This window comes from Pelodiscus sinensis, chromosome 1 (assembly GCF_049634645.1).
Source record: "Pelodiscus sinensis isolate JC-2024 chromosome 1, ASM4963464v1, whole genome shotgun sequence".
NCBI classification, from domain to species: domain Eukaryota; kingdom Metazoa; phylum Chordata; order Testudines; family Trionychidae; genus Pelodiscus; species Pelodiscus sinensis.
In genome coordinates this window covers 53,441,974-53,469,637 of record NC_134711.1, presented here as the reverse complement: position 1 = coordinate 53,469,637, position 27,664 = coordinate 53,441,974, and the positions used below count along the sequence as shown (strand labels likewise).

Here is a 27,664-nt window from a genome sequence, read left to right as displayed (position 1 = left end):
ATACAGGACTCTGTAGCACTTTAAAGACTAACAAGATGGTTTATTAGATGATGAGCTTTCGTGGGCCAGACCCACTTCCTCAGATCAAATAGTGGAAGAAAATAGTCACAACCATATATACCAAAGGATACAATTAAAAAAAATGAACACATATGAAAAGGACAAATCACATTTCAGAACAGAGGGAGGATGCGGGGGAGGGGAGGGGGGGAGGAAGGTGAATGCCTGTGAGTTAATGATATTAGAGGTGGGGAAGAGGAGATGTCTGTGAGTTAATGGTATTAGAGGTGATAATTGGGGAAGCTATCTTTGTAATGGGTAAGGTAGTTGGGGTCTTTGTTCAGTCCCCTGCGGAGAGTGTCGAATTTTAGCATGAATGCCAGTTCAGAGGATTCCCTTTCAAGTGCAGATTTGAATGTCTTCTGAAGTAGGATGCATGTGATTAGGTCATTGAGACAGTGTCCTTTCTGGTTGAAATGGCAAGAAACTGTTTTTTCTTTGTGATCCTGTCTAATGTCTGTTTTGTGGGCATTGATTCTTTGGCAAAGTGTCTGAGACATCTGTCCAATGTACATAGCAGACGGACACTTTCGGCACATGATAGCATAGATTATATTTCTGGATGCGCAGGAATATGTATTCTTGATCTTATAACTCACTTGGTTAGGCCCAATAATGGTGTCAGCAGAGTGAATATGTGGACAAAGCTGGCAATGGGGTTTGTTGCAAGGGAAAGTACCAGGGTTGGTATTAGTGTGGTATGTCCTGTGGTTGTTGGTAAGTATCATCTTGAGGTTAGGTGGTTGTCTATAGGAGACTATGGGTCTGTCTCCCAGAGCTTCTTGGAGTTTAGTGTCCTGTTCCAGTATAGGCTGTAATTTATTGATAATGTGTTGGACAGGTTTAAGTTGGGAGCTGTAGGTGATGACAAGTGGTGTTCTATTGTTGGTTTTCTTGGGTCTGTCTTGTAGTAGATGGTTTCTAGGTATTCGTTTGGCTCTTTCAATTTGCTTTTTTATTTCTCTGGGTGGGTAGTTGAGGTTTATAAATGCTTGGTAGAGATCCTGAAGTTTCTGGTCTCTGTCAGTGGGATTAGAGCAGATGCGGTTGTATCGAAGGGCTTGGCTATAGATGATGGATCGTATGGTGTGTGCTGGATGGGAGCTGGAAGCATGTAGGTAATTGTATGAGTCAGTGGGTTTTCTGTAAAGGGTGATGTCTAATTTTCCATTGTTGATTTGTACTGTGATGTCCAGGAAATGGATCTCTCATGTGGAATGGTCCAGGCTGAGGTTAATGGTGGGGTGTAGGTTGTTGAAATCTCTGTGGAATGTCTATCACCATTTTTGAGATGACATTGCCTCTAACTGTGCACAGATTAAAGGATGAATGAGAAGACAAGCAATACATTCATGAGAGAAAAATCAAACCACATACCCCTCTATGTGGTGGGCCACTTCTTCGTTCATGGGCAAAACTGCGGCCTTCCTCATAGTCTCTGTAGTCAGCATGACCATAATCATCGTATCTACTGTAGCTTCCTTCTGTAGGTCTATCTAGTAATGGTGGTTTCTTGGGTGCAACATTAACTACTCTATGGTAGTCATCCTAAAAACACAAAACATAAAACTACTTTTTATTTTCACAGTAGACTTCCAGTAGTAAAACACAAATGTTAAAAAGCAGAGGGAATGGGGCTATTCTTAAGAATGTTGCCATTCAATATTTTAAAAGGCTATATAGTTATGTGGGAAGAAAACATACAAAAAACAGCAAGTAAGCCTGATGATGGATAACACGTTACATTTATATGGTCTCTATTTTGATGTAGCATCCCAGCCATCTTGGCTGCGTCTAGACTGGCATGATTCTGCGCAAATACTTTTAACGGAAAAGTTTTTCCGTTAAAAGTATTTGCGCAAGAGAGCGTCTATACTGGTATGTGCCTTTGCGCAAAAGATTTGCTTTTGCGCAAAAGCATCCATGCCAGTGTAGATGCTTTCTTGCACAAGAGAGCTCCAATGGCCATTTTAGCCATCGGACTTTCTTGCGCAAGAAATTAACTTGGCTGTCTACACTGGCCCTCTTACGCAAGAGGGCTTATCCCTGAGCGGGAGCGTCGCAGTATTTGCGCAAGAACCACTGATTTTGTACAATACAAAGTCAGTGTTCTTGTGCAAATACTCACGGCCAGTGTAGACAGGTGGCAAGATTTTGTGCAAAAGCGACTGTGTTTATGGGGAAATGTCACAAAAGTTGTCTGAGAGTTGGATTTCAAACCCTAAAAATCAGGTCTCAGTAGTTTTTTTTTTTTAATTACTCCAATTTATATTACCACCAATTTCACAAATGACAGTGATAAAGAAAATGAATTTCTGCCAGGCCTCAAATAAGGGCTTGTCAATAAATGTAATTCATTATATGACTGCAACAGTGTGTTCAAAATACAGAACATAGAGAAGGAAGTGCTTGCTCAAAGGAGATCAATCAGAATAGAGAAGGAAAACAATTCTGACAAAATGCACAAGATCAAAGTATGCATTTAAGTTAGTTTTTATATTTGTATTTTTTCCTAAATAAAAAGTGTTGCAACACTGACAATGATTTAAAGTGAACAGTCTGTCATCTTTATTTTGTTGGAATGCATAATGCTTCATTTCATATAATGAAGAATTATATATTCCAACAAAACAGAGATGACACACAGTTGCGACACTGACAATGGATTTAAAGTGAACACTTATTCCTTCAGAATAAAACTTAATATACCAGTTATCAACCGAAGAGATATCCAGCCTTTAAGTATGGTTTAGCCTGGTTAGACCACTTTGTTCCCTTTAAGTTAAACATGAATTTTTTTGGGGTTGCATCATAATGCATGGATATTGAATCTAGGTTCACAAGCTCCATGGGAGCAGCCAAGTTCCAAACTTCCACTAATAGCTTTCCTGAGACCCATGAATCCCAGACACAACAAAAGGCTCCTGCCCACTCTCCCATTGGCAAAGTCCAAATGTGGCTGATTCGCCCTTATTAAGCCTGTAGTAGGAATAGGAAACTGCTCTGGACAATGGTGTCTTGTACTTCCTGGCCCCACTACACATAGGTACCAACTCCATGGGGAGGAGGAGAAGAGGAAGCACCCAGCACCAGCAGGACTAGATTAACCTTTCATGGGACTCATCCAGAGCCCCCATCCTCTTCTCTCCAAGGCCCTGCCCACCACTCAGCCTCTTCCAGAGGCCCCACCCACAATTCCTTCCCTCCCCTGAGGCCCCATCCATGTTCCACCCCAAAGACCTGCTCCTGCTTAAACTCTTTAGCCTGAGGCCCCGCCTACTGCTTGAATGGTGGAGGGAGAAGGAGAGAAGTAAACACCCATCTATACATATTTAAAAAAAAAAAAAAAGTCAGCACCTGTGCTGCTAGCCATTTCTGTTCCCCACTATCTGCTTTGCTCTCCTGCTTCCACAGCTTAGTTTCCAGGCATTCCAACCCATCTTACTTCTGGCATCTGACTTCCAGTTCCCAACCTCCAGTCTGTCTCCTGACTCAGTTCCTGACTCGTGATTCTGATCTACAGTGTGTTTCCTGATTCTGACCTCCCGGTATCCCAACAGGCAATTTTTGACTGTCTCATGACTAGTGACTCTAGTTCTGACACCTATGTCTGGAGGCCCATGACCTGACCATGACACCTTATTATTCAGGAGCTAATGCGGGGATGGAGGCGGAGGCAGAGTATTACTTTATCCACTCCTATTGTGCCAATGTGCCATATCCTGTCACACACTAAGAAGTTCATTTCATGCAGTATTTCTCCTTTTGTGATAGGCCTCCACTATCACTATGAAGCACACAGATCATGTATGAGGGATAAAGAAGTCAGCTAGTTCCCTGCTCTAACAGATTACCATGTTTTTGTCATCACCAGTGCAGAAACACCGTTAGTTTGGTTACTAAGGTCATCAAGCACACATCGGTTAAGAAACAAATGTAGCTTTTTAGAAGTTGAACGTATTATATAGAGAGTCCTGCATGATACAAATTTATGTCCACGGATGCAGATATCCATGGATATAAATAGCTATCTGCAGAACTGCAAGGCTCTCCTGGAAACTGCAGTGATGAAAGGAGCAGAACATGGGGCTGCCGCCTCCTCAGAACCAGCATCCTGCACTGGCAGCTCCTTGAGCACAGCTGTACCACTCACAGCCCCAGCCCTTCCATCCAGCTATTGGACTCTCCGGTATGGGGGTGTGCACACTACCTAAACACAAGAGCGCAACCAGGGATGGCTGTCCGTGAGACTGGTGTCCACCTGTGGGCGGTACAGCCATGCTGTAGGATCTGCTGGCATGGGGCACTGGCTTCTGGGAACAGCAGCCCTCTTCTGCTACTTTTGCTGCCACGGCTCCTAGGAGAGTTCTATGGTTCCGCGGATACCGATTTATTTCTAGGAATACAAATTTGTATCCATGCAGGGTTCTAATTATATGAACTGTTGGTAGGCAAAAAAGTAAATGAAAGCTGGAGAGCCAGCCCTTAACTTATACATTTTCCTTTCTATTACCAATCTACATTAAGCGCTAAGAGCTAAATTTCAAATGGACCTTATTAGGAATGCCCCCTGCATTTGTACATGCAACCTTGAGGGGAAAAACAAACATCCAAAACAAACCTTTTTCAAGTTATAGTTACAATCTAATGTTTTGAAACTTTAGGCAGGAAAAGGTATACCAAGATCACAGATTGTTTGATATAATGGCTAACCTAGTGAGGAGGGCTTTAAATATAGGTAAGTGAAGATCATGGAGACCTGGGAGATGGATTGGAAATAGGGAAAAGGCAGAACTGGGAGGCAAGATCAAATCAGTATCTTAGATGCCTATATACAAATGCAAGAAGTATGGGTAATAAGCAGGAAGAACTGGAAGAGCTAATAAATAAATACAAATGACATGACTGGCATCACAGAGACTTGGTGGGATAATACACACGATTGGAATATTGGTACAGAAGGGTACAGCTTATTCAGGAAGGGCAGGCATGGAAAAAGGGAGGAGGTGTTGCCTTATATATTAAAAATGTACCCACTTGGACTGAGGTAGAAATGGACATATGAGACAGATGTGTTGAGAGTCTCTGGGTTAGGCTAAAAGGGGTAAAAAACAAGGGTGATGTCATCCTAGGGGTCTACTACTGGCCATCTACCCAGGCAGAAGAGGTGGATGAGGCTTTTGTTAAACAACTAACAAAATCATGCAAAGCACAGGATTTGGTGGTGATAGGGGACTTCAGCTATTCAGATATATGTTGGGAAATTAACACAGCGGGGCCCAGACTATGCAATAAGTTCTTGGACTGAATTGGAGACAACTTTTCCTTTTAGAAGGTTGAAAAAGCTACTGGGGGGAAGTTCTTCTAGACTTGATTTTAACAAATAGGGAGGAACTGGTTGAGAATTTGAAAGTGGAAGGCAGCTTAGGTGAAAGTGATCATGAAATGATAGAGCTCATGATTCTAAGGAATGGTAGAAGGGAGAATGGCAAATTACAAACAATGGATTTCAGGAAGGCAGATTTTGGTAAGCTCAGAGAACTGGTAGGTAAGTCCCATGGGAAGTAAGACCAAGGGGAAAAACAACTGAAGAGAGTTGGCAGTTTTTCAAAGGGAAAGATAGAAAATATGGCAAAAGACCACCTTGGATCAACCAGGAGATCTTGCATGACCTAAAAATAAAAAAGGAGTCATATAAAAAATGGAAACTAGGACAAATTACAAAGGATGAATATAGACAAACAATACAGGAACACAGGGGCAGGATTAGAAAGGCAAGGGCACAAAACGAGCTCAAACTAGCTGCAGGCATAAAGGGAAACAAGAAGACATTCTATAAATATATTAGAAGCAAGAGTAACACCAAGGGGAGAGTAGGCCCACTGATCAGTGAGGAGGGGGAAATGGTAACAGGAAACTTGGAAATGGCAGAGATGCTTAATGACTTTGTTTCGGTCTTCACCAAGAAGTCTGATGAAGGAACGCCTGACATAGTGAATGCTATGGTTTAGAAGATAAAATAAAAAAAAGAACAAGTTAAAAATCACTTAGAAAGTTAGATGTCTGCAAGTCACCAAGGCCTGATGAAATGCATCCTAGAATACTTAAGGAGCTGATAGAGGAGGTATCTGAGCCTTTAGCGAACATCTTTGGAAAATCATGGAAGACAGGAGAGATTCCAGAAAATTGGAAAAGGGGAAATATAGTGCCTATCTATAAAAAGGGAAATAAAAATAACCCAGGAAACTACAGACCAGTCAGTTTAACTTCTGTGCCAGGAAAGATAATGGAGCAAGTAATTAAGGAAATCATCTGCAAACACCTGGACGATAATAAGGTGATAGGGAACAGCCAGCATGGATTTGTAAGGAACAAATCATGTCAAACCAATCTGATAGCTTTCTTTGATAGGATAACGAGTCTTGTGGATAATGGAGAAGCAGTGGATGTGATATATCTAGATTTTAATAAGGCATTTGATATGGTCTCGCATGATATTCTTATCAATAAATTAGGCAAATACAACTTAGATGGGGCTACTATAAGGTGGGTGCATAACTGGCTGGATAACCATTCCCAGAGAGCAGTTATTAACGGTTCATAATCCTGCTAGAAAGGAGTAACATGTGGGGTCCCACAAGGATCTGCTTTGGGACCGGTTCTGTTCAATATCTTCATCAACGATTTAGATATCAGCATACGGAGAACGCTTATTAAGTTTGCAGACGATACCAAGGTTGGGGGAGTTGCAACTGCTTTGGAGGATAGGATCATAATTCAAAATGATCTGGACAAATTGGAGAAATGGTCTGAGGTAAACAGGATGAAGTTTTAATAAGGACAAATGCAAAGTGCTCCATTTAGGAAGGAACAATCAGTTTCACAAATACAGAATGGGAAGCGACTATCTAGGAAGGAATACGGCAGAAAGGGACCTAGGGGAAATAGTGGACCATAAGCTACATATGAGTCAGTGTGACGCTGTTGCAAAAAAAAGCCAACGTTATTCTGTGTCCAGTTCTGGGCGTCACATTTCAAGAAAGATGTGGAGAAACTGGAGAAGGTCCAGAGAAGAGCAACAAGAATGATTAAAGGTCTAGAAAACATGACCTATGAAGGAAGACTGAAAGAATTGGGTTTGTTTAGTTTGGAAAAGAGAAGACTGAGAGGGGACATGATAGAGGTTTTCAGGTATCTAAAAGGGTGTCACAAGGAGGAGGGAGAAAACTTGTTCTCCCTGGCCTCTGAAAATGGAACAAGAAGCAATGGGCTTAAACTGCAGCAAGGGAGGTTTAGGTTGGACATTAGGAAAAAGTTCCTAACTGTCCAGGTGGTTAAACACTGGAATAAATTGCATAGGGTGGTTGTGCAATCTCCATCTCTGGAGATATTTAAGAGTAGGTTAGATAAATGTTTATCAGCGACTGGGTCCTGCCATGAGGGCAGGGGCCTAGACTGAATGACCTCTTGAGGTCCCTTCCAGTCCTAGTATACTATGATTCTATATTATAAATAAGCTTGCTGACAAACTTTACCAATGCTATATAGAAAACACTATTCTAATTATTCCAACAGTATGAATATTGTAAAGATGTGAACAATATTGTGCAGTGTGGGGGCGATAGGGATGATAGATATCGGGTAACTGAATAGTTGTGTAACTGCATGAATTCTTATCAGTTATACTACTATTTGAAAGTTCCTGGGGGCGGGGCTGGCAGCCAATGAGCTCAGGCCTCACTCCTAAGAAGCCCCCTGCACTGCTGCCTCTCTATCAGAGGCACAGTGCGCAGTGCCAGATTGGAGTCGGTCCGTGAGGGTAGCCAGTTTAGAAAACTGCTCCCCACGCAGACCGGCTGCTTGCCACCCCACACTGCTGCCTCTGATACAGAGGTAGCAGCACAGGGTGGCAGAAGCCCCTGTCCAAGGGAGGGTCTAAGCTCCGTATGGAAAAAAGCTGCTTCAAAGCAGCCTCCCCTCCCCCGCTGCCTCCAACAGAGGCAGCAGTGGGATGGGGGCGGGGGAGCAGGCGGCACCAGAAAGCTGGTGTGCATGTGGGGAAAATGCATATAGTCGACAAGATTAACCAATAAACCTAGGCTTAATCAGTTAATCATATAGTCAACTACACGTTGACATCCCAAGTGGGCAAACCTGCAAAATCTTATTGTCTGGCATTTTATCATAATTTGAGATCATCTGACTCTCATTCTACCACAGATTTTATTCTGATGAATTACATTCCATTTCTAGACCAATCTTAAAGTTCTTATCCTGAATAGTAGAGACTAGACACACAGATGTGCCAGTCATTAAAAATTGACATAAAACATTCCAGGCTAGGAAAAACATTAATCTCTGTCATCAGCCATGAAAACTGACAATTATGAATGAACTAATAAAAAACCCATTGCCCTGAGTAGTAAAATTCTGTAATTTTGGATGTGACATTTAGTGATGAAGAAAATGCCTTTCAGTGGCTATCAACATCACAAGTAGTCATACATCCTAGCTTAACAGTATAATAAATTGGCAAACCAAAGTTTTTCCACTGATTTTTTTGGAATGCTATACTTTTGTATCCTAAAGCAATTTAAAGACTACTGGTAACAAAATTGGTTTTAAAAAATTTTATTGCTGTAATGGTTACATTAAATGAGCAAATTGTTAGACAAACCAAATGTTACTCTGGTTAAAAAAAATTAGTATCTGTAAAAGTCCGTCTGCCTTTCCTTATGTTCTATAGCTGGTAAGACTACTCAAGGAGCAACGTATCTAACTAAATACCCTGTTCCAACTTATCTGGTTTCCAGTTTGTTGAAAATGGAGAAATTTTGCTGATGCCTGTAAAGAAAGTTACAACATCACATAATAGCCAATACACCAATACACTAATTAACAGAAAGAGCCATAGACACCTTGTGACACTAGTTACAAAAAGTGCAGGCTGAGAATATGAGAGAGGTGGGTGAAGACAGACAAAAAGTAGCCCAGGTTAACTGAACAACCATTAAATCTCCAAGATTCACTAAGAAGAGAGAGAGGAGATAAAGTAAACAGCAGGCACCGATACCTGAGGTTTTATGTTGCCAAGTACATACTGTGTACCCTGTAAGTAGAATAATTTAGAAAACGGTCTTTAAATTCTATTTAATTGCAACAGCTCAAAAGCTAAATTTAAGAGTGAATTTGATCTCTTCTCTGGATATTCAGAGATAAAAGAAAATCTTACCTACAAAAAAGGACAAAGTAGAATTCTGTAAATTAGTGTTTAATTTTAGAGACCTAAAATAGGTAGCTGAAATTCTAATTTTAGAATTGAGAATAGAATGGAGTTTGCAAACAGACTGTATTTCATTACTATACTGTTTCCTTTGTAATTAATGCTCCAATAATGGAGCTAGTAGGCAACTGCTGCTAACTTGTAATTTCAACACTTAAGGTTAAATTTTTTCTTTAATCTTTGCATGCATCAACAGCATTGTTTTACTGCTCTGCACAAGCCCTTGAGTTCAGTATGAACTTCCAGCCAGTTATAAAATTCGATACGAGAAAGTAAAAGAAAAAAAAAGATAATTATTTTCAGTAAGTTGTATTGCTTCAGTAAAACCCAGAACAATCTGAACAACCCATGTTTAACTGAATGCAAAATATATTGAACATATCTGTATAGAAAACGATCTACTTGAAGTACTTCCAGTGAATAGCACCCTGAGTCCATACAAAGAGCTATGTGGGCAGAACCTATCATCCATATGTTAACTTCAGGAGACCCACAAATGCACAAGCTTTCCCTAGGAAGATCCATTTGCAGGATCATTGCCTTAAAACATGGGGGCATGAAGAAATTCCAGGGGGGGCATGAGGGGGTGTGATGCCAAAAAGTTTGGGAACCACTGCCTTAAAAGTTAGTCAGCAACAATATGATCTGTGAACATGGAATCATTTTTTTTTCTTATTTAAAGTGAAAAGATTCAGTTTTAATAAGCACTAATTTTAAAAAAGCACAAGGTTCAATATTTAAACAATGTAACATATACTTACATCAGCATGAATTCTTGGTGGGAGTCGTTCTCTTGGAAGTCTTTCATACTCATATCGGCCTTCAGACCACATTTCATCTTTTCTATATGCCACTACAGATTAAAAATTCAAATCAGTCAAAAATATACATTTTATGCACAGGTAAGAAGCAAGAAGTGTCAAAATAAGAAGTCTCCTACTTGTCCTTAGATAGCACAGTATGCACAGAAAGAGAAAAGTATTATGTTATTTTTGAAAAGGCTTAACTAACACTGGACACTATCTACTTTAAGAAAAAAAAAAGAGCATTGTCATTGTTTTCTAAAATAGCATTAGCCTGGAAATCTGTTGACATCATTGCTCAAAGCATCCAAAATATAAGACGCTAAGTTATTTTGAAGACTTGGTAAATATTAATAGTGGCATAAAAGTTGGATATACCCCCAGACTGTTAAAAACCCAATTACTGACTATCCTAGCAATCATATACTTTCTCTATACCTGAACTGTAAATGTTGCAATTAGGCACGAAAACAATCTAACACCTTTGCTAGGCTGGGAAAATCTTGTTCTGATTTTTATAAAGTGCAGTTCAAAGAAGACTCAATGCGTGTGTAGCAACAACTAAGAAAGTGAGCACATGTTTATTCAATGAAATTACAGAGCTTCCTCACATGATGTGCAAAATTGCAGCACTAAGACAGCCAACTCTCTAATACGTTAAAACTGGCCCTCTGTGCTGCCTCTTTTCACGAAGTCCCATCCCTTGCTTGCTCCCCTGCAGCCATTGCTCACTGCTCTCCCCCACAACTCCAGCGTGAGCAACCCCAAAGTACTTGCAAGTCCCAGCTTCACTAGGCCATCTGAGAGTGCAGGTCAGAAGAGTGCTACAGCCTCATCGAAGCACTTAGGCAGCCCTGCAACTCCCTCTGCCTGGCTTGCCCAGCAGCCCCGTTCACCACCTGCTACAGCACGCCCTTCCCCAGAGCTGCCTGGAAGCATGGGCAGGGGAAGCACTGGCTGGCATTCCTTCCTTCCCAGTGATTGTTCCATTCCCACTAAGAGCTCTTTAGCCTACTTGCCATTTACCCCAGCACTCGGTCTTCCACACTATGCTGCAAATTACACTCCTGAAAGGAGCTAGGGTATTTTCGCTGCCACAGGAGTCACCACTTCAGGCCCAGACAACAAGCTACCATTCCCCCACCAACAGTGATTAGTTCCCTGTTTGAGCAGACTTTCCAGTTGAAGACTAGACACATAGGAACCCTAAGCAGCGCCAATCCAGTACAAACAGTACCACTTGTTCAGAAGTCTTCTCCACCTACCCAGCACACAAATGTTACTGCACATTAAGATTGCACTTAAAAATCACAGACAAGAAATGCAAAAGTCTCACACTCCATTTTCTAATGAAGTTGAACAATTCCAAAATACATTTCAATTTCCATGTAGCCTTTCCATGGATCAATTTAGCAATCTGTAAAATAACCAAAGCATGATATATCACTCAAAGGAGAGCTGTAAGGCATAGCATGTTTCATGTGTTTTGATATCAGATGGAAAAGTACTCTGAGTAAAAAATATTTTTTTAAATTGCAGTCTGATAGAACACAAAATCTTTTTCTTGAAATGAAGTTATTAAGAATTTTCTTTCTTAATTAATGTATATAAAGCATACCTAGAGTGGAGTATAACCTTTATTGTAATAAGAAAACATGAGAATCCAGCATGTAACAATTAGCCAAATGGAAGAGATCCAGTAAGATGTGGCAAGAAATTTAAAGGAAAAAAAAATTCCAATGGGATGGATATAGAAAATACAGAAGAAGGATTTGTCAATTAAATAAGAGTATGTTAAAATCATATTTATTTTTCCTCTTGGGTAATGGTAGTTCCAACTATTAAAACAGAATGATCCAGAGGAGAAAGCAGCAATAAATGAAACATAGCCTACCTAGATTCCCATAGTACAGACCCTTTCTTCTTTGATGAAGAAAGTCTTTAATGAAGAAGTAAGGAGTACATTCCAAAAAGAGAGAAAACCCCACCAATATTTAGAAGGTGAGGACCTATGAAACTTTCTGGTGTAACTTTATACCAGGAAAAAAATACTAAACAAAAACTAAAAATCAGCTGTACTCAGGATTACAAAACAAAAAAAAGAATAGCTACAAAATCTATAGGTTGGACCTCCCTGATCTGGCACTCTGAAGTTCTGAAGGAGGGAGTTTGCTTGACCAAGAGAGATCAGACCCCTCTGCTGCTGGGACTCCGTGGCCAGTCCCAAGATTGCCGGCACCCTGCAGCCAACGGCTCCCTGCTGAGGCTCTCTGGTCCAGGGTCCAGCATACATCCGTGGTCCAACACAGAGAATCCTGGACCAGAGAGGTTCAACTTATAGTCAGAAATATTGCAATAAATAAGCTTAACTGCTACCAGAAGTAGTACCAGTTTAGCTATATATAGTTTGCAAAATAGCAAAAACAAAATTTGTATCTGTACCACTTACTTTTGTGTCTATTTTATCAACCAGTGGTTGAAGTCCCATTCAATTAGTTCCTATGAAATTAAAAACAAAAGTACATTAGCAAAAAAAAAAAAAATCAACCCAGCACATTTAAATATAATAATTATGATGTCTTGCTATTAGAATTCACTAAGCAAATTAATCAGGGTTGTTGTTTTTTAATCCAAAACCTAAATGATGGGCTAGAAATGATTCAATATTTTTTTCTTCCATCTTCATGAAATAGTACAGAATGGTTCACTATCCTAAACCAGTACAACATGTAGCCAGTTTACTCAAAAATATCTACTTTCAATGTCTCTACGTTTCACAACTAATTATTCAAGAGTTGTTTGACCTGTTTGCAATATTTAATGTATTTTAGCTGTTTTAATCTGGTTAGAAAGGCAGAAATAAGAACCAGCAATACGTGACCAAGCAGTACTCCACAACTACCAGCGGCCCAGGAGGCACAGTTTAACAACTATTAGTTGAGAACTGCTGTTAAAATGGGGTCGGGGCCCAAAATTGTAACTGTCATCAGGGCTGGCATTAGACTTCTTCAGATCCAGGACTGAAGCTAAAGCTAAAGACTTTAGCCCCGGCATGGAGCTCATGGTTTGGCTTCAGTCCTAGATGGCGGAGCTCAAGTTACAGACCTCTACATCTGGAGCTGAAGATCTCAGGCTTTTGCTTCAGCTCTGCTCTGTCTAGGGCAGCAAGGGGTGGGTTCAGCCCTCAGTCCCTCTTCTTGGGGTTGTAAAGTAATTTTTGTTGTCAGAAGAAGTTACCGTGCAACGAAGTTTGAGAAGCCAACAAAAAAATTCCCTTTGATAACTTTAAACTAACTCCCCATGAGATAGCACTTTCCCCAGCAGTGTGAAGAGTTTGTACACAATGCTAGTTTCCACCATTTGAGCCTGTCTATCTTATAATTACAAGCAAGTCAATGGACCTGTTTATAACTTGGTTCCATTTCAGAATGCAGATGGGATTTTAACCAAGTTCCATAACCAGAACACATGCAAAAATTTGTCCCAGTTAGAAAACTTAGCCTGTCTACTCTACTAAATAGAACTGTTGTAACTAGGTCTCCTTTGAGTTGATTATAATGGAACTGGATGGGCCTTTCATCCTCCTCTCTCTAAATTTTTTATATTAAATGCCAAATGTTCTAAGGTGTTTAGCACCCTTATCACTTTTTGAAATCGCTCAATTCCCAGATCTCCTCTCTGTTGTAGTGGCTAACATTAAATAGTTGCACACTTTGTTGCTTCTATATGCTAAGTGCATTACATCCATCAAAGACTCTTGTATTCCTCCATCCCCTCCACAAGCTCCATGTGTGCCACCATTCTATTTCCTCTCTTTCAGGAACTCCTTGCAACCCCACCCCTTCTCTCATCCCTACAACTATGGGTCTCATGTCTACCTTTTAATTTTTCCAATTTTCACCAAAATCTATAGGGTTCTTGCCACAGATGCCTAAACCACTTCCTAAAATTTTGGAATTGGTCAGATGTAGCATTCAAAAGCTGCATTCAGTTTGAATTTGTAATGAAGTAGAATCTTCTTTTGCTTGACCATTTAAACCACTTCCAGTATTCAGATGTGTGTGGTTATCAGCAAGGATTTAATGCCACCTGCTTGATGTAGTGATCAGAAATTCCACTTGCCCATAGTCTTATCAGCACTTTAAGCAGTAACAAAAGTGGCAAGGATTATCATACACTGCTGCTGCTTCAGAATGCTCTGAGTGGAAGCCCTCAAAAAGAGAGGCAAAGAACAGGACAGAAAACACTGTGAGAAGCCAGGCTGAGTAGAATGCAGGTACACATACTTATCACATCAGTGAGGAAACTTGGATAGAGAACAACAGGGACACCTTCCACATCTCTCATAAAAGTAAGGAGTCACTGCAGGTGGAAAGGAGAAAAAATGCTTCCTCTGACAACCAGCAATAGAGGGAGCTAACTACAGACACATTCTAGTCAGAGAATACTATGAAAGATGGAACCTGCAAGTAGTCAGGGGAAATATCACCTTCTTTCCACTCACACATGAAAAGTGTAAAAAGATACTGCCTTTTCACCTGAGCATTGTCCCTGTAATGTGGCCCCTGTTTCTGTCTTTGGAGAGTAGGTTTTATCCTTTGGCTTCTACAAATGGGCAAATGGATGGGATGAATAGGCAGACAAACTGATTATATAAGACAGAATAGGAAAGTGTGGTACTGACAAAGAAATAAGGAGGAAAATGAAAAAGAGAGGAAGTAAATACATTGCAGGAAAAAAAGAGAAAAGGACCAGACTTGATGAAGACAACTTCAGAAATATATACAATGATCTATCATAGGAAAGAAAAAGAAAAAATAAAATGAAGCCAGGATGAGAAAGGAAGTTATATTTTTACAAAATCATTACGTAGAAAGTTCACCACTGAATACACTACACACAACTGTTTTATTCCTTTAAACAGTGAGAGCCTTTAAGGGGACTGAATCTGAAAGGAGCATTTTCTATACTCACAGAGGTTATGTCTATACTGCGGATAACTCCTATCCCGAAATAGCTATCCCATGTCTTTAGCAATATAACAGGCTTGTTCTTTCCTTATATCCCTGTATTGTAAACCTCATTCCACAAGGACTAAGGGACATTTCAGAATAGCTGTTTATTTCAAAATTTGGCACATCTTATTCGAGCTAGGAGTGCAGAATTTAATCAATTCTGTCATCTTTTTATTTCCTCCACTAGCTTCACTAGTGTCTAGTTTTCCATGTCTAGTTTTCCAAATTATAATTATGCTTGTAAACTGTAGTATTCTTGTCCTTGAAAATTCTCCATTGCACAAACTGGAGGGCCTATAATCATTTATAAAGGGCTTAAGAATGCAGTATCTACCTAATGTATATGTATTTTTAAAAATGTCAAAAATCATCATGATTGAGAATTTATTATGAAATAAATTGATTTAATTGGGCTGATAAAGATATACAAAGCGGTGTTAGCTGCTTCATAAAAATTTAAAATGGTACTGTTCTTAAAATTATCACGAAAGCTATTTATATACACACAACCATAAAATTTAATGGTATAATTTATTTTGAGTTACAAATGAAATAAAGAAACTTTGATCCAATTCAGAGAAAATAAAATTGAGTTTTTATTCTCCACTATAATTAAACTACTTTGTGTTTATATTGAAGTTTTCCTTTAAAGGAAATATTCTAGTCCCAGTAGGTCCAGCTGTAGAAGAAATCACAGATCTGTGTACCTAGGTATTTCTAATGTAACAATTACTGTGATATCTGAATGATAAATAGAATAAAGTTTACAGAAGAGTGATTAACTGAAAGTCTAAACCTATTTTACCTTTTGCTTAGTCCACGTGAAGTAATTCTGTGTAGCCCAATATCCCAGGCAATTTTAAATGTCATAGTTTTAAAAGGTCTAGTACAAAAACTTCAAGTTGGACCTCCCTGGCCCAGCATCCTCTGGACCTGACTGCTCCCAAATTTGCTGGCTCGGCAGCCAGCCCTGGGGCTTCACAACCAGCCCCTTGGCTACCATGACTCCATAGCCAGCTGCTCATGGACCACAGATGTTACTGGACCAGAGAATCCCAGATCAGAGTGGTCCAACCTGTAGCATTATTAAGGAAAAACCAAATTTAGATTAAAAGTTAATAAATTTTAAATCATTCATGCCTTAAGTGATGTGCACTAATATACATTTATAAATATAATAGCTGAAGACCAAAATTTTCAAACAGGAAATAACTTTAAGTTCCTATGTGTAGGATTTTCTAGTGACTAGAGGTAGCCAATCTATTTTGTTTTATCAAGAAAGCGGCTAAGGGGTGATTTGATCACAGTCTAAATATTTTATGGGTAACAGGAATTTGACAATAATGGTTCTTGAATTTAGCAACAACAAAAAAACAAACCCAAATTCAAATGATAAATAAGGCACTTTTTTTTTAAACCAGGAGGGAAATTAATCATTAGAACAACTTACCAAATTGCAGTGCATTCGCCATCACTGAACGTTTTAAAATCAAGATGGGATGTTACCACAGAAGATATTTTCTAATTCAACCACAGCTATTGGACTTGGAGCATGAATTAATGAAGTCTTTTGGTCTGTGTTATAAAAGGAGTTCAGACTAGATTATCAGCATGTTCCCTTCTGGCCTTAAATCTAAGAATGAACAAAGATTTAAGAAGAGGAAATCAGATTTTCAAAAAATGCACAAGAACACAGGCACTTCAAAAAATTCTTATCTAAATACAGACAGGCTCATATTTTTAAAAATACAGCCAAAAATTTCCTTCATAGTAAGTCTGATCATACTTTTTTCATCTTTTGCACAGATATCTGTTGATATTTCAAAAGGTTCCATTGAACAGCTATTGCAGTAACCTATTTTCAATCCTGCAATACCACCACATGCAAGTAATGAAATTCTGCCATTCAGTGGAACCACTCATATTAGTAAGGATTTGCTGGACAGACCCCAATATTGTAACACTATATTCAGAAATAACTGTCCTCTTAGTACAATAAAATTTCTCTCCAAGTTGAATATTGTATATTTAGTCTCATCTCCAATACGAATGTAAAATCCCAGTTAATCAATTAATCAGTTAAATCTCCTGCACAGCAGCAGGAGTAAGGATGCAGAAGCAGGAGTTGGCAGCTCTCCCCATGCAGGAGAGCCAGCAGCAGGAGCCGGCTCCCACTCCAGGCTCCCCCACTCCCACACGTGGGGCAGAGGGCCTCCGACTCCTGGGAGGCTGCTCCTGGGTACCGAGCAACTGGATAGTAGGGATGCAAACAGATAACCAAACATATTAATCAATGCCTCTGTGACAGATTTTGACTGTGTTACATTTACTAATAGAAAACTTTGACCCCCATCATTTTTCTAACACAGTCTACTCCTAGTTTTCTGAAACTTTATTATCCAAAACCCTTATTTCTGTATAAGAGAGTATAGCAGAGAACTCCTGCCAGGGGAAGCCATCCTGCTGCTCAATGGCTCTTTAGCAGTGTAGAGAACCGTCTACCACTCTGCTTTCATGGGAATAAGTGGGTGGGACCATGATATTGGAGCTGGAAATGATTCCCTGTGATTCGCCTCTGGGTCAGCAACACCTAATCCCAGCAAGTGCAAGGGGTAGAGAAGGCTACCATCCTGACCTGGGCCTACCAGGACTGCAGCCTCTCCCCTGGCCATTGCACCTACAGTATTCTTGGGAGGTTAGGAGCACATAGGCCTATAGAGATGCTTATTTTCTTTAGAAATGAGTTATAATAGAATTTTGGGTCAACTTACATTTCCCCAAAACAGGTTTGATAACAGTCAAGCATGCTAAAGTATGAGTAAATTGAAGTAAAACAGTTCAGAAGTAAATCAGGGCACAATCCCAGTTCATGTAGTAAATGTGTTTTGGTCCTACCTGGTTTTTACAAATGTTTTAAACAAAATGTTAATGTTTTGGAAAATGCTATTTATACTGATAGCATCTGCTTCATTTCCAGACCAATGCTTAATGTTAAATAGCCAATGAGAAGGTAGAAAATATTGTATTACGGTTGCAGAAATACAGATATGGTAAAAGGAGGATTTAATGTTATTTAAGAGGCATTATTTTAGTTTATTATAAAAAGGATAATGGGTTGATTTTAGATAGTACCTTGATGGTGAATTAACATGGCCCACCACCTGCCAACATGATGTGGTGGGCCCAGCCTAGCCAGGCACCATTTAACCAGGTAAGCAAGCCAGTAAGACAAGGCTTTCTGGGCAATTGGTTACCCTTTTACATCCTTAACTGTTAAAGAAAGGATTATATCCACATTCCTCATCCAGAAGCTGAACAGCAGTGCATGTATCCTTTCCCCTTAGAATGTGAGTTTAAATGAAGTGCATGATCATACTGGAATGCCTATTTGCTTAAACAACTGTTTTATATTACAGGCAGTCCCCGAGTTACGCGGATCGCACTTACGTCGGATCCGCAGTTACGAACGGGGTTTCTCTCGCCCCGGAGGACGGGAGTAGCGGCATGCCGCCCGCGTTCTCCGGGGCGAGAAAAGCTGGGAGACCAGGGAGATGCGGAGCAAAGCCGTGGAGCACACGGGCAGCGGGACAGCCCAGATGCGCCACAGCTGACCTGCTGCCGGCGTCCTCTGAGGCTTTGCTCCCCGTCTCTCTGGTCTGCTGCTCTCCAGCAGACCAGGGAGACGCGGAGCAAAGCCGCGGAGGACGCGGGCGGCGGGACCGCAGTGCGTCTCGGTCCGCCGCCCGCGTCTCCCTGGTCGGCTGGGGGGAGGAGGCACAGCTAGTGCGCCGCCCCCCCCCCCCCCACCAGCAGACCAGGCTTTTCTCCGGACGCCTGCGGTAGAGCAGCTGGGGCACTGCCGGTTGGTCCCGCAGTGCTGCTCTGGGCGCTACTGAACCAACCCGGCAGCACCACAGCTGTTCTGCCCCAGGCGTCCTGATTCAGCCGCTGCTGGTCTGACCAGCGCTGACTACAGGAAGCTCGAGGCAGAGTTGCTCTGCCCCGGGCTTCCTGGAATCAGCCGCTGATCAGTTTCAGCAGCAGCTGACTTGGGGACGCCTGGGGTTCTTAAGTTGAATCTGTATGTAAGTCGGAACTGGCGTCCAGATTCAGCCTGTTGAAACTGATCAGTGGCTGATTCCAGGAAGCCCGGGGCAGAGCAACTCTGCCTCGAGCTTCCTGTAGTCAGCCGCTGGTCAGTTTCAGCAGCGGCTGAATCTGGACACCAGTTCCAACTTACATACAGATTCAACATAAGAACAAACCTACAGTCCCTATCTTGTACGTAACCCGGGGACTGCCTGTATATAAAAAACTAATTTTATCATTTACAGTCCTTCACTAAATTAAATTATCTTTAACTACCCCAGGAGGCTCAAAGCTTAATAATTTCTGTTTGAGTGTTCCCAATAGAGATGTCAAAGTGTAACTGTATACTTGGTTAATCAATGAGCCTGGGCTCATTAGTTAACCTTCATGATTACACACCGACCCCCCGGTATGCCTGGGGAGCTGCCTGTTCCCTCCCATGTCCCCGTATCAGAGGCAGTAGCACGGGGGGCAAGTAAGAACTGCAGGGGGCAAGCAGGAAGCCGGAGCCACCTATCTTCACCACGTGTAACCATATAGCTGCTGAAATATAGAGCAGTTACACGTTTACTTGATTAAATGCATTTTAATATCCGAATTAATAGTTTAAACATAAGGAATAATACCAAACCTAACCTAACTTTGCAAGTGGCAATGCAAGGAGCCATCTGTAGCCCCCCACTGTTATGGGAGTGAGCAGGGCTGTAACAGCACAACCAAGAGGGCTCCTGCACTGTTGTGCCTGACCTCTCAATTATATGAGCTCCCAATTATCTAAATAAATAAAACCCATGTCCCCATGCTATTTGGATAATAGGTAGTATACTCTGCAGTGCTACTTAGGTCTGGTCTACACCTAAAACCAAGGTCAAACTAACTATATTGCTCAAGGCTCTAAAAAAATGCCATGCCCTCTGGGGTGTAGTTAGGTGGACCTACCAACCACTGTAGATAAAGCTAGGCTGACAGAATAATTCATTCATTGACCTACTTATTGCCTCTTGGAGAGGTGCATTATCTACTTCAACGGAATGAATCCCTTCAATGTAGAAGGTGTCTACATTACAGTGCTGCAACAGCACAGAAACCCCCCTAGTTTCATACTGTGTCACTTTATATTGCCGCTGGGTCAGTGGTGATTGATTTTACTGAAGTACTCTCTCCACTAATGGCGTTTCACCATATGTGGGAGACTTATTCTATTAATATAACACAAGCTGCCCCTTTGTGGCTTACTGCCAAGAATCAGAGCAAGGAGATTATCGCAGCAATAGGTCCTGCTTTGTGCTAGTGCATCAGACCTAAGAAAAATGGTTTCCTTCCTCACAAAATAGAGTAGGATTATGTAGCTCACATCAAAGTTTTACATTTTTGCTTGACAATGTGATTTTTGTAGGACTTGTTTTTCTTTGCCAAACATTAAAAAACAGCACCATTACATTTTAGACCAGCTGTTTCCTCCTCTTAGAGACATGAATTGGATGGAGGGGCTGACATACATGATTAGCAGTCATCATTAACTTTTGCAATAGTTAGAACTTTTTGCTATAGGTTTCTTGTTGAAGGACAACATCTCAAGAGGAATCCTAGAATTCTCCCTCTATGGCACAAGTTGGAGAATTATCTCATCATCAAAGAGTTGCCTCTTGACATTGTCGCCCTCCCCTCTTTTTGTACTTTTCTTTAGCTGGTAGGTTCAGTCCTCCATCTCTTAAGTGCATTTGGCAATATTTTTAAAATATGAATACTATATGATCAGAAGGAGATGGTTAAGAGAAACAGAGACTGGATAAATTGTATTGAAAAAGAGATTTAGGAAGAAGTAGAAGGAACGAGAAGGGAAATTACTACATCCACCATTGCAAAAGAACTTAGGGAAAGAGAGAAGGGAGTTGAAGAAAGAGGAAACAATGAAAATAATTCAGGGAAAGATACATTGTGATTAAGGATATGATTTTGGCACAGATATTTTTATTAAATAGGACATAGGAAATAAGTCAATAAATCACAGAAATTCACACAGAGCAGCATTAGGGCAACTGCCCAGTGCTCTATGCCATAGAGGCTCTACAAAGCTAAGTTAAGGCAGTCAGGCTTTGGCTGGCCAGGTGGGGCTGAAGCATGAGCCAAAGGTGGAGACATCTGTTAAAAAATCATGGAATCTTAATCTTAAATAGGACAGGAGGGAAAACAGGGAGTGGAGGTACAAAAATAAAAAGACAGAAAAAGGGAGAAAAAACATTTTTAAAGATGTGGTAATAGAAAACTGACTGTCGGCATTAAGATACAACAAACAATACAAAACTTTATTTCTTCATCTGAAAGATATGATGTTGGGTGACTGGGTTAGATATATGGCAGCTCATTTATTTTTCACCTGGCTATCAAGCACTGGGTATATTTTTCAGTTCCTGATGTTTATACTGGAAAAAAGGCAGCCCTCTCCTCTGTCTTGAGAGCTACAAGTAGTATAACAAAGAAGGAAAAATAAATCATGATACTTCACTTATTTCATGGAGACCAGGCTGGATAAAAGTCTTTTTTTTTTTAATAACTGGATTTAAAAAAAATAGGATTCTAAATTTTTCATTAAAAAAAAGTTAAAATTAAATCTTACCACCAACATGCTATTCCTACTCTTACAGTCTCACAAAAAATAAATCCATGGCTGTAATCTGTACATCCTAACAACCATCTTCTGCTCCTTGAACATTCTGGCCTTTCAATTTGTTAGTCAGCTAAGAAATATATACAAAGACAAAAACAGGCCTGGATAGGATTATTTTTGTTCTGTGCTTATGTGATGGTGAATCTGGGCCAAGCATGGCAGAGTTAAGATTAGGGATGTTAAAATGCATGCAAGTGATTAACCATGTAACCACAGAAAAGGAATGTGGAGATGATACTAAACTGCTCAAGATAGTTAAGAACAAAGCAGACTGTGAAGAACTTCAAAAGGATCTCACAAAACTCAGTGATTGGGCAACATGGCAAGAGAATTTTAATGCTAATAAATGCAAAATAATGCACATTTGAAAAAATAACCCCAACTATACATACTAAATGATGGGGACTAATTTAGCTATAGCCCCTGAAGAGAGATCTTGGAGTCACTGTGGTTAGTTCTCTGAAAACATACACTAAGTGTGCAGCGGTAGTCAACAGAATGATAGGAATCATTTAAAAAGGGATAGTGAATATCTTATTGCCTCTGTATAAATCCACGGTACGCCCACATCTTTAATACTGCGTACAGATGTGGTCGCCTCATCTCAAAAAAGATATATTGGCATCAGAAAAGTTTCAGAAAAGGGCAACAAAAATGACTGGGGGTTTGGAAAGGGTGCCATACGAAGAGAGATTAAAAAGACTGGAACTTTTCAGCTTAGAAAAGAGGAGACTAAGGGGGGTTATGAGAAAAGTCTATAAAATCATGACAGGTATGGAGAAAGGCCAGGGCAGATGTACAGTGGGGGCCGAGCCACAATCCGAGCTCTACCCGCACTCATGAGAGCCCCGCTCGGCCACTCACCCTGCTTTGCCCCTTTGGGCTGCGACATGTCTGGGCCAAGCCACACAGCACTGACTCGCCTGGGATGAAGCCCCAGCAATGGGAGAGCTCTGGTCCCTGCCCCTGAGCCCAGTGGGCTGCTGCGACAGGTGCACAACGCTCAGCACCCAGCCTGAGGTCACTCCAGCTAAGCAGCAAGCCCAGCTACATCAGCACGGCTGCAGGAGCCTCCTCCCAGGTGTCCACGGTGCCCAGCCAGGCTCCCCAAGTAACCATCCCGGACTGAGGCGCTGCTCCCACCTGCCCCAGCCAGTGGCATTGGCCTGACTCACCACGGGAGACCCACCCACTGAGTGCTGCCAGCCCAGCCAGTGAAGGGGGCCTGCATTTCCCCGAGTCCAGCCTAGGAGCACTGAGCTTTGCCTGCCTGGGCTTCGGTACTCGGCTCCTGTCCCAGCGTCGGGCAGCCCCAGCCCCTTCCCTGCCTGCCAGGCATGAGCGGGGCTCATGGAGGAGCAGGGCCAGATAACGGAGCCGCAGCAGAGCTATCCCCCAAAGCAGCTGCCTCATCCCGGATCCATTGCAGGGGGAAAGGGTGGGTGGAATGCAACATCCCTAACCCAGAGCATAAAATATTTCCAAACACCTACCAACCAGAGGGACATTTGCCACCCGGGCTTCTGAGAAGACAGACATTGATAAGTTTTCTACTAGGATGCTGTTCGTGCATCTTGCTGAGGGGGTCACTTTTAACACCAGCACGCTAGAAACAGTCAATGGCAAAAAGAGCCTGCACGCATAAAGGCTAGAAAGAGTCACCACTGCATAAAATACAAGAGTTGAGAACCTAATTTATAAAGACATTAGATGCCTAAAACTGCAGGAAGGCAAATAAGGCAAAAGTACCTAAGCAGGATAGGCACTTGACTCACTCCATATTTAGGCACCTGAACAACTTTTAAAATCTAACCCTCAATCACTACTGACAAACAACATTATACCAAACATAATACTGATCACTGACTTGAACAGTCCCAAAACATCCTACTTACCCTCTTCTGAGTACAGTGATAATATAACTATGCATAAAATGCCAGCTCAAGAATTTGAGTGCCTGCAGTTTAAGAAACACCTGTGGTGTCAAGTGCCATTTTTTTGTGTTAAGTACTCACTCTAGTATGTGGGTTCATAACATGGTCAACTCACGCCCCCCCACCCCTCCACCATAGTAGGGAATGATGAGGTATATTGAATTCTCCTCACTTCATAGTCTTGAAAGTTTATCTCACACCCCAAACATGCTCCCAAGTCAAAATAGACTTGTGGGCCTACGACTCCCCTCTTGTGGGCAACAGGGGTGGGATCACTTAACGATTCCCTGTTCCGTTCATTTCCTCTGGGTCCACCTAGCATTGGCCACTGTCTGAATACAGCATACTGGGCTAGGTCGGGGGGGAGGTTTGGTCTGGAGATGGGGGAGCCCCTTTGCCCCCCCTTCCCACTAGGCACCCATGCCCTGGAAGAAGTTTGGCACACTGGGGGAGCGGGGGTGGGGGAGCGTGGGAAGCCTCCTCCTGCCCTGCGAGGAGCACGTGGCGCTTTGAAGTGCTGCAGGCTCCTCGCAGTGCTGGGGCAGGGAGAAAGAAGCTTCATGCAGCTCCCCTGCCCCCAGCCCGATTGGCCTGGAGAGCCTGCAAAGCCTCCTCCGCTCTCTCCCCACGACCACCACCACCCTGCGAGCAGCGCTTCAAAGTGCCACGTGCTTCTTACAAGGAGGGAGAAGGCTTCATGTGCTTCCCCACCCCCAGGACAATTAAGGCCTGCGGGCGGGGAGCGTACGAAGCTTTCTCCGCACTGCCCCAGCATTTGAAGCGCCATGCACTACTCGCAGGGCTGGAGTAGAGCAGAGAAGGCTTCGGGTACTCCACTGCCCCTAACTGGCCTGGGGGCAGGGGAGCAGCAGGGCCTCGGCGGGCTGGATTCGGCCCATGGAAGCCCTTTTGCCCACCCCGGGCTAGATGGACCTTTGGTTTCAGTATGGCTGTTCTTATGTTCTCTATTCTCCTGTCACCCCACCTCCAAAAAATGATGCTCATGGGCATGCAGGAGCAACCTTTGTTAGAGTAAGATATAATACAGGCAGTCCCCGGGTTACGTACAAGATAGGGACTGTAGGTTTGTTCTTAAGTTGAATCTGTATGTAAGTCGGAACTGGCGTCCAGATTCAGACACTGCTGAAACTGACCGCCAGTTCTGACTTACATACAGAATCAACTTAAGAACCCCAGGCGTCCCCAAGTCAGCTGCTGCTGAAACTGATCAGCAGCTGATTCCAGGAAGCCCGGGGCAGAGCAACTCTGCCTGGGGCTTCCTGTAGTCAGCGCTGGTCAGTTTCAGCAGAAGCTGACTTGGGGACACCTGGGGCAGAGCAGCTGGGGTGCTGCTGGGTTGCTCCAGTAGCACCGCTCCTGGGTGCTACTGGACCAACCTAGCTGCACCCCATCTGCTCTGCCCCAGGAGTCCTGATTCAGCCGCTGCTGAAACTGACCAGCAGCGGCTGAATCAGGACCTGGGGCAGAGCAGCTGGGGTGCTGCCGGGTTGGTCCAGTAGTGCCCAGAGCGGGCGCTGCAGGACCAATCGGCAGCGCCCCAGCTGCTCTGCCCCAGAGTCCAAAACAAAAGCCTGGTCTGCTGGGGGGAGGGGGAGCACACTAGCTGCCCCCCCCCCTCCCCAGCAGACCAGGGACACGGGGAGCAGAGCCTCTGAGGCTTTGCTCTGGCAAAGCCTCAGAGGCGAGGGACCCCGCCGCGGCTTCAGTCCGGGAGCCTGTGGTCTGCTGGGGACCGCCCCCCTTTGCTCTGGCAAAGCCTCAGAGATGCGGGACCCCCCCGCGGCTGCGGCTTCAGTCCGGGAGCCTGTGGTCTGCTGGGGACGGTCCCCAGCAGACCACAGGCACCCAGATTGAAGCGGCAGCAGCGGCGGTTCCCCGCGCCTCTGAGGCTTTGCTCTGGCAAAGCCTCAGAAGCGCGGGAACCCGCCCGGTGTCCCTGGTCTGCTGGAGACGGTCTCCAGCAGACCAGGGGCACCGGAGCAGCTTACCAATGGGGCTTTCTCTCCCCGACTTCCGGGGCGAGAAAGCCCCGTTCGTAAGTGCGGATCCGACATAAGTCGGATCCGCGTAAGTCAGGGACTGCTTGTAATGAACTAGAATTAGAATTCTCTTGAACAGGGGTGAGCAAAGGCAGCTTGTGGGTCAGACACGATTTGATAGGGTATGCTGTCGGCAGACCACCTTGTTTTATTTCCCTGAGCATCTGCAGGCACAGCCACTTGCAGCTCCCATTGGCCTTGGTTCGCTGTTCACAGCCAGTGGACGTTGCATGAAGCACTGTGTGCCGGGCCACCACTTCCTGCAGCCAATGGGAGCTATGAGCGGCTGTGCCTGCAGACGCTCAGGCAAACGAAGTGCCTGACAGCCAGAAGTTAACCCTGGTGAACTGCGTCCGGCCCATGGGTGGCTTATTGCCCGCTCTTGAAGAGCTAGTTGTATCCCATGACTCAAGTGTAGCTCCCAAAGAGTTTCACAAGTAGACATTTCTCTAGTCTACACAGACATTAGAAACACACCTGTACTCAACAGTTCCAAATCTCACATTGTCACTCCAAGGTCTTGATAGCCAAAATTTAGAGCAGTTTCTCCTCAAACTGGCAAAAGTCCAGTTCCTGTTCACATTTCTCTCTCTATAAAGTTCCAGTTCTTTTGCATTTTACAATTACTCAAGTTATCTATACAATATCTTCTTAAGATAAATAAGTGAATACTTCTTTATGGGGTCCATGGCACAAAACAATCAGGCACAAAATTTGCGTCCACCTCAAAAAAATGTAGTTTAAGTGATTTGTATATAGAATGGCCGTGCTAGGTCAGAACTAGAAGCCAATGTTCTGGGCTCCACTCTGCTACCTTAACCAGATTCACTAGTTTGTCTTCATTGACTCTGCTATAGCAAGATCTATTCCTGATTCTGCAAGAAACTACCTTAGGGGTAATCTGACATTTTGACAGATTTTAGAAATAATAAAAATCCAGTTTAAAACAAGACATAGCTGGAGTATTACATAAAGGAGAAATGCCACCACTTTGATCCATAATTTTCTGATCTTTGGAAGCCACGTGACAATAAACTAGAAATCCTGTATATGACAGAAATCACTAGAAACCAGGGCATAATGTCAGGCATCCTGAACCCCTACTTCAAGCAACTAGGCCTACCACATGAGCCAGCAAACCGTTTGCAAAGGGGCTACCAAACGGGTGGGCAAACAACTGGCAGGGCAGCGCTGGGAATACGGTGCCTGCTCCTCTTTCCAGTTCTGGGGCCAAGCCGGGCCAGTGACTAGAGCAGCGCTTACAGAGAGGCTTGCCCGGCACAGCGCGTGGGTAGAGGCAGAACGGCTACGAGGGGGTCTAACGGAGGAGGAGTCTCGGACCCAGTCCCAGCTCTGTCCAAAGTGACCATCAACAGCCGCCGCCACGTTATCCGCGGTACGAGGAGAGGGGCGCGCTGCAGCCCCGGGCCGCACGGACACAAGCCACGGCGGGAGGCGCTCGGAACACGTGCGCTCCCTGCCCCACAGGCACAGCGCAGGCTCACGGAGGTCACGGGAAGCCGGGGCGGCGCGCGGTAGCAGCGGGGGCTCACGCGGCTGCCGTTCGCCCAGAGCACGAGATTGGGGCGCAGGGCCAGAGTAACCGGAAACTACCTGCGCCAAGGTCCCTCGCGCGCGCCGGCGCCTGGTGCCGCTCCCCTGCCAGCAACGGGGGGACCTGATCCGCGGCCCCGGGCCACTTCCGGCGCCTTTCGTGACGAAAACGGAAATACCCGCCTGCCTGCTGGCACT

The 27,664-nt window shown here is 43.2% G+C and overlaps 1 protein-coding gene across 14 annotated transcripts in view; it reads right to left on the bottom strand.

The window, feature by feature from the left end:
* PPHLN1 (periphilin 1) overlaps positions 1-27,663 on the bottom strand; it is a 104,895-nt gene extending 77,232 nt beyond the window's left edge. For 2 of the 14 annotated variants that reach the window (XM_075930124.1, XM_075930155.1), the window contains exons 1-7: positions 27,527-27,661; positions 16,612-16,794; positions 12,596-12,645; positions 10,105-10,196; positions 9,134-9,169; positions 8,848-8,904; positions 1,438-1,608 (exon numbers count right to left, since the gene is read on the bottom strand). In XM_075930124.1, coding sequence (XP_075786239.1) covers positions 1,438-1,608; positions 8,848-8,904; positions 9,134-9,169; positions 10,105-10,196; position 12,596 — 357 coding nt within the window. In that variant the 5' untranslated portion in view covers positions 12,597-12,645; positions 16,612-16,794; positions 27,527-27,661. Of the gene's footprint in view, positions 1-1,437; positions 1,611-8,847; positions 8,905-9,133; positions 9,170-10,104; positions 10,197-12,595; positions 12,646-16,611; positions 16,795-27,175; positions 27,506-27,526 lie in introns of those variants that run through there. The other 12 variants (XM_075930173.1, XM_075930195.1, XM_075930137.1 and 9 more) reach the window with 11 other exon arrangements.
* Between the last annotated feature and the right edge of the window lies 1 nt (position 27,664).